General features: G+C 33.1%; 2 protein-coding genes across 4 annotated transcripts; both read right to left on the reverse strand.

Moving 5' to 3' along the window:
* Positions 1–1,137: 1,137 nt before the first annotated feature.
* On the reverse strand, positions 1,138–3,529 carry LOC130507452 (OVARIAN TUMOR DOMAIN-containing deubiquitinating enzyme 11). Of its 3 annotated transcripts, none has more exons than XM_057002172.1 (10): positions 3,316–3,527; positions 2,729–2,933; positions 2,558–2,631; positions 2,406–2,460; positions 2,261–2,335; positions 1,957–2,030; positions 1,812–1,860; positions 1,562–1,646; positions 1,411–1,467; positions 1,138–1,284 (listed from the first exon to the last, which is right to left on the reverse strand). In XM_057002172.1, the coding sequence occupies exons 2-10, from the start codon at positions 2,765–2,767 to the stop codon at positions 1,241–1,243; spliced, it is 552 nt and encodes a 183-aa protein (XP_056858152.1). In that variant the 5' UTR covers positions 2,768–2,933; positions 3,316–3,527; the 3' UTR covers positions 1,138–1,240. The 3 variants fall into 3 exon arrangements, with proteins under 3 accessions (XP_056858152.1, XP_056858149.1, XP_056858151.1); XM_057002169.1 differs by having other exon boundaries at positions 2,729–2,984; positions 3,316–3,526; XM_057002171.1 differs by lacking the exons at positions 1,138–1,284; positions 1,411–1,467 and having other exon boundaries at positions 1,622–1,730; positions 2,729–2,984; positions 3,316–3,529.
* A 947-nt stretch (positions 3,530–4,476) lies between these two features.
* On the reverse strand, positions 4,477–5,198 carry LOC130507451 (UDP-glycosyltransferase 82A1-like; the record flags this gene model as incomplete). The annotated part of the gene is made up of 1 exon (XM_057002168.1): positions 4,477–5,198. A coding segment is annotated over one exon (666 nt), but the record flags the coding sequence as incomplete, so codon positions are not given.
* Positions 5,199–6,713: the final 1,515 nt, after the last annotated feature.

Consider the following 6,713-nt stretch of genomic DNA (forward strand, 5'->3'; position numbering starts at 1 on the left):
GAGAGAGAGACCTGAGGAAGCGCGAACAAAGTTGTGAAAATCCCTGGAATCGGATCTCTCCATGATCCACGATTAGAGGAGGAGCAGAGAAAACTTTAGAAATCAGAGGATAAGAGAAGGGGGTTGGAGTTAAAAGAGGAATTGAGGCTCCTAGGGTTTTCAATTTCCTAAGAGACGAGAGACACGCAAGTGAACTTGCAAGGAAAGATCTTTCTTTCTCTCCGCCAGAGAGGGAGAGAGAGAATGGAGAAGAAGGAGTAAGCCAATGGGAGAGGGCTTTTTTTTTTTTTTTATTTCACTTCCCAATTCTGTTCCATTGAGATACAAATAGTCTTAAATGAGTTATGCATACAGTTGTTCAAAAAAAAAAAACCATTGAGTGGTTAAAAAATATACATAAATCCTATGTACCTAATTGTTTTCTTGGATTTTTACAAAATTTAGGAGTAGTCAATCAATATCATTTTTTTCTGTTTTAGAAACATATCTCATGATTTTAATTATGTAATAAATTAAAAACCCATATCTTTACTTGAGTTTTGGAAAATATGAATTTTCAAATATTATTTGAAGTTTTCTTGTTCAAAATCGCGGTTGTAAGTTTATTTCATCATCACTCATAGTTTTTTTCATTCATGTTTAACATGATTCACATGTTATAAAATCTTACAGTTTTACCAGAGGCGGAAGGTAATAATCTAACTTCAACACACGCGAGCACCATAAACGAATCAATAGTAAGCATACTAGAGAGAAGAGAACCTCTCATGCACGACCACAAAACTGCATTATATACAGAGAGAGGACATACCTCTTTGATTCTGCCTAGAAAAGATGCCTTCTATTCTATGAGTCAAAGCAAATGATGCTCTCCTGTTCGATTCTTTTATTCTTGTGATTTAACAGCCATTGCTTTAGTTACTTGTTTGAAACTCAAATCAAATATAAAATCTTTTAAAATGAATTAAGACTTATATAATACATGACACGTTATTTGGTCCATGACTCCATGTGAATGTACATCATCAGGTCCATTCAAATTAATCTCATCATGGTCCCCTTTTTTAAACTCTTTTTGCTGTTACTTAGTTGTCTTTCATTATGATTCAGAAATTTCAAGTGTTGAGAGGGAACCAATGATACAACAGAGTGAGGTTAAAGTAGGAAGTTCACACACAATATGAGAAGGATATTATTATACATATTACATATATATGAATATACAAATCTGAATCGAATCCTAGAAGAGCCAATGCTTCCTCCTGGGTTTTCTTGTGGGAACATCTGCAAGACCAAGTACCAATAGGAGATTTAGATTCAGAGAAGCCATGGAGCCTAACTAGTGATGATGATAAATGACTTTGAAAAGCAGAGTTTATGGAAGATAGTGAGTGTTTTTTATTTTTTGACCTCCACTAGAGTAAAGCGAATTGTAATGCACTTCGCTCCAGAAGCTAAGCCAAGCCTCTGCAGAAGAGTAAAAGGATTCATTTAAGGGAGGACCTAGCAAGGTTGACTAAGAGAGCTTCAAGGCAGAAAGAGAAAGAGAGAGAGTTAGTACCACGAAGAGGGTTCTTGTTATGAGGAAGTATCTCGATGTAGGATTGTTCCCGAAATGATGTGAGTAAGCAGATCTTAGCGTCGAACTGCAGTAATGCTCTTGAGTCAGTCATTCAAGGTAAAAGGTGCGAAATTTGCAAGATGCGGTTGCTCAAGACAAGACACAATGTCTGGCAAGTAAAAGTGATCTAGTCTTGTAGTAAACTCAAAACATGATATTTCTTCTTTAGAAAAAAAAAAAAAAAACTTACACGATCTGCAGCAGCTTGAAGAGTAACGTGATCTCCCCATTCACCCGATCTATTCCCATTCCAAAATTCATTGGCAACAAAAAAAGAGAATGAATCAGATAATAGTTTTTAGAAAAAACAAAAGAAGAAAACAAAGATGACTCACTTTTTCATCTTCCTGGTGTAGTGTCTGTATTTCATCGGCACATATCCTTCGTATAACTTCCGTTGCTCTTTCAACTGTTAAAAAAAAACCACATGCTAAGTCAAAATAATGGGAAGTAACAACGTATGTAGCCCAACAAGTTTGAGAGAAACCAAGTCCAAAGGAGTTCACAAGTCCTAAGGAAACTAGTGTTTTGATTGGAAATGAGCCGCAAGTGCTAAAGCCAAAGATTGCAAAGCAAGTCATCAAAGAAAGATGAAACACAGAAACAGAGTTTGCACTAAGGTTGGTTCTTAGAGAGTACCTGCTTTACAATATGCTTCCTTACATGCTTATGGTAATCTGGATTGCCAAAAAGCTGGTCTGCCAGAGCTCGGAACTGCCAATCAAGTATATATAACATATGATGAAATATTCTTTTGAAGAGTCCAAACAAGGATGTTCCTTACCTGGCAATTTCCATCCCCCTCCATCTGTAGTTCAGCTAACCCATATGTGGCCAACCTGAAGCAGAAGAAAATGGCTAATGAATAATCTAATCAATCAAATGAAAGGAAAAGACAATAAAAGCAAAATATTGATAAAAGAAGAATAAGAGAACCTCACAGAGAGGAGCTCATGGTCTAATGTTGCATCATTTACATCAGGTATTTTAGTGTTAATCCGAGGAGTGTGCTGCCAAATACAAAGTAAAAAAAGTTACTATGAACAGCTCATCGACTTATTTAATGAAGTATATTAGGTGGAAAAGAGAAGCTTTTTTAATCATTACAGGGATAGAATCTAAATGAGAGAGTCTCTTCCCAAGCATGCCCTCTCTTCTTCTTAAGCTCTCATCTTCAGCTAATATACGTGCAATGGTTTGATCATCCTCTGTATCCGCCACGCTGCTACTAAAGCTCGAGTTTGAGCTCGCACTTGTACTTCCTCCCCCTGCTCTTCCACTTCCACTTGCACTTGCACTTGCAAATGGATTCCTATTGTGTTCATGATCCATTGGTGATTGGATTCTACTCTAAAATACGAAACTAGGAAGCAAGACAAAAGAGAGTATGTATAATCAGTATGAAAGGCTTAACAAAAGCTTTGTTATGGATCTCTAAAGCCAAACCCTAATCAAAATGTTGCTACTGTTTAAGATTCAACCTTAAATGTTTACAATCTATAACAAAGGATGATACTTTCCGGTTCAATCACACGTAATTAGATGAAGGAAGGATCCACACTCATTCAACTAACCCAAGTTCAAACTAGCGCCAAAGCAGCGATCTTGATTGAAAGCCCTAAAATTGATCCCATCTCGATTTCGAACAGCGAACGCAAAATTCAGATTAATTACTTTAAAAAAGAACAAAATACCTATGCCGACAGATATTCTCAGCTCAATTTCACCAAAATCGAAGCAAAGAGGGAAGAGGAGTCGTGGAAGAAAAGAGAGAAAGAGAAGCAGAGGGAGAGGAAGAAGCTAAAATGAAGATTCTGTGCAGAAGCAAACAAAAAGGATTCTTTTTTTTCTTCTCCTTTGTGATTTTGTCAAAGACTCGTTTTCGTCTTCTTTGGCGGTCAAAGAAAATGTCAAAACTTTTGTATGTTTTTATTACAACTAGAATCGTACTGGAGTTTTTTTTTTTTTGAAAACTGGCCTTACTGGAGTTGTTCTGAATGTTTTATTCAGATATATCTAGAAAGTTAAAACAAACCAAAAAATAGAAAAAAATTAATAATAAGGAATGTAAAAAAAGAGTACTCTCATTAGAGAAATTACCACCAAAAAAGTTGAAAGACTCCATTAAATAAAATTTCTGTTGTTGTTTTACAATTTATAAAATATTTTCTAAGTAACTCTAACTTTATCAACATATAGTTAATTACATTCTACTTATTTATATATATTTAAATAAATTAACTTTAAATTATATTTTAAGCGATACTTTTTTCAAAATGTTAGATTTTTTGGGGAAAATTTGAAAAATTTCTATCCAAACAAAATATCAAACATTATAAAGGAGAAAGCGTATGTATTGCATGTATCAGTCTTATGGAAGCCACATTCAATGGCAAAAAAAATCATTAGGTTAAATTACATCTCAATGCACATCTCATTTTATCTCATCCTTAAAAAGGGTAAACATTTTGTCCGAATACAAACGCGTTTCGTTCCCCATTGCTTTATGTCTCAGCTTCTTCAATCTCTCACCTATCTCTTTATCCTCCATAACTTTTCTTAGTCCAACTCCAACCTCCTCCTCTCCGAAACCACTCATTCTCACCCCGATCTTCCACACGTCCACGATGTATTTACAGTTCACGAACTGGTCTCCTGCTACTGGATAACACACCAGCCTCCGATAACTTGCCACCGCCTATTATATTTTTTCAATCAATTAGCGTCGAGTTCATGGAGATAACTATATCATATGTAACGTGGTATATGTCTATAAGTTATAGACTATAACTATACGTAACGTAGTATATGTGATCTCTAAAACACAATATAAACTATATAGAAAAACAAACTATGTCTCGGAGATAACTATATGCAATGTAGTATATGACGGACATTCATGGAAATTTAATTAGGTTTTCTTATGTACCTCCATGGTCGAGTTCCAGCCACAGTGAGTCACGAAACAACCCACTGAGTCGTTTTTAAGAACTTCTGTCTGCGGCGCCCACGGCACAATCCTTCCTAGATTCTTAGCTATGGTGACTCTATGCACGAACCCTGGTGGCAATCCCTCCTGCCACACCCGGTTTAGCGCCCAAAGGAAAGGTCTTCCTGATGCTTCCAACGCCAATGCTAACATACGAATTTTTGATTCTCCTATTGGAGAAACCCAGCTTCCAAATGATATATAGATGACTGAGTTTGGCTTCTGTTCTTGGAGCCAACCAAGACAAGATCTGTCTTCTTCCCAGAAAGTAGGGCTTTTGGTTAAAGTTTTAACACTTGTTGCTTGGTCGTGCAATGGACCAACGTAAAGGATTTGAGAGTTTCGACCGTTATTTCCGTGATTAGTCATTTCACTTTCATATTCGTCTTTGAAGGAGTTTACTAAGATCCACCGGAGATGTTTTGCTCTTTTTAGGGTTCTTTGCCAAAACTTGAATCGTCCTTTTTGAGCTGTGGGAGTTCCGATCAGCCATAATAGGTCTCCGGCGGATAGGAGCGGTTGTTCAGGTAGGAGTAATGGTTTTTCTGGTTGACGAGGAAACCCTGCATAAAATTTTACAACTATGAATTAATATATAATCATTTAGTAACCAAGCACAAATAAAACAAAACAAATTGTTTACGAAAATAATATTTCCGTATTAACCAAATAAAACAAATTGTATTCCAAGTCTGGCTGGCGTGTTTATATACACCAATAATCAAGAGTTTTTCTTGGGTTCACCCCCTAGGGTGAACCTTTAGGTTCACCCACCAATAGAAACTTGTCATTTTAGATTTAGTATCTTTTAATTAAGGAAATAAATAATTTGTCAAATTATATTATTTTTTCAAAATAAAATTTAAAAATAAATAAAAACAGTATATAAAAACGAATTAAAAAAAAATTAATGTTGTCAACAAAACAGTAAACCCTAAACTCTAATACTAAACCCTAAATTCTAATACTAAACCCTAAACTCTAATCATACACCCTAAACCCTTGGGTAAACCATAAACTCTTGGAAAAAACACTAAACATGTTGTCAACAAAACAATAAACCCTAAACTCTAATCCTAAACCCTAAACCCTTGGGTAAACCCTAACCCTTAGAAAAACACTAAACATTTAGATAAATTCTAAACTATAAATCTTAAACACTAAACTCCAAATCTTATAAATAAATATTTTTTAAAATAATCTTTATTGAGAACTATTTTTATTTTTATTTATTTAATCTTTTTATTTATTTTAAAAGCATAATATAATTTGGCAAGTTATTTTTGTTTCCTTAATTAAAAGATACTAGATTTAAAATAACAACTTTCTATTGGTTGGTGAACCTTTAGGTTCACCTAGGGGGTGAACCCAAGAAAATTAAGAAATAGTATTTTCGTAAATATATAAAGTTACATGAATCCCTTATATATTAAAAGAAAACAATTTAAAAAGTAACAAAATATAGTTTGTACTAATTAAAAATGCACTGCCGAGTTGTCATGTAATTGAAATGTTAATTTTGCTTACGTGACGGCTCGATAATCAATTTAGAAATTTGTTAGTCCAAAATTAAATTGCTAGAGAAATGTTATATTATATAGTATATCCATTATAGACCATTCATTTATCAAATCAAATTTTATTATCTATTATTTCTTTAAATAAAATCTATGGAATTACCTAATATGATTAAAATATATATGACAATTAATGATTTTAAATAGTAAATATTTGCTAACAATTTGTATATTTTCTATCATTTTTCATTTAATTCTTTATTATTAAAATAAATTACACAATTATATTAATCATATAAAAAAATATATATTTTTTGTGTATATTGTATTTTAAATTTTTTAAAACGAGTACAAATTACTAAAATTGTTAAAGATACAATGATTATAAAAACTTTTTGTGATCAAGGTTTAATATTTTTCTGTAATAAGATACAATGATTATAAAACCATACGGAATAAATAATTTTTATTGTAATTGGTGTTTATGTTACTTATATAATTTAAAATTAAACTATACATCATATGAAAATACATATTTATATTTTGATATTTGCATTGAACATATATTGAAAAGTTAATATTTTAC

The sequence above is a fragment of the Raphanus sativus genome, unplaced genomic scaffold (genome assembly GCF_000801105.2).
Source record: "Raphanus sativus cultivar WK10039 unplaced genomic scaffold, ASM80110v3 Scaffold4550, whole genome shotgun sequence".
Taxonomy (NCBI): domain Eukaryota; kingdom Viridiplantae; phylum Streptophyta; class Magnoliopsida; order Brassicales; family Brassicaceae; genus Raphanus; species Raphanus sativus.

Coding starts and splice junctions, on each gene's coding strand:
- LOC130507452 (XM_057002169.1), bottom strand. CDS start 2,953: ATGGATCATGAACACAATAGGAATCCATTTGCAAGTGCAAGTGCAAGT. Junction 2,031..2,260: donor GGAAGCATATTGTAAAGCAG/GTACTCTCTAAG, acceptor TTTTTTTAACAG/TTGAAAGAGCAACGGAAGTT. Junction 1,861..1,956: donor TACACCAGGAAGATGAAAAA/GTGAGTCATCTT, acceptor GAATGGGAATAG/ATCGGGTGAATGGGGAGATC.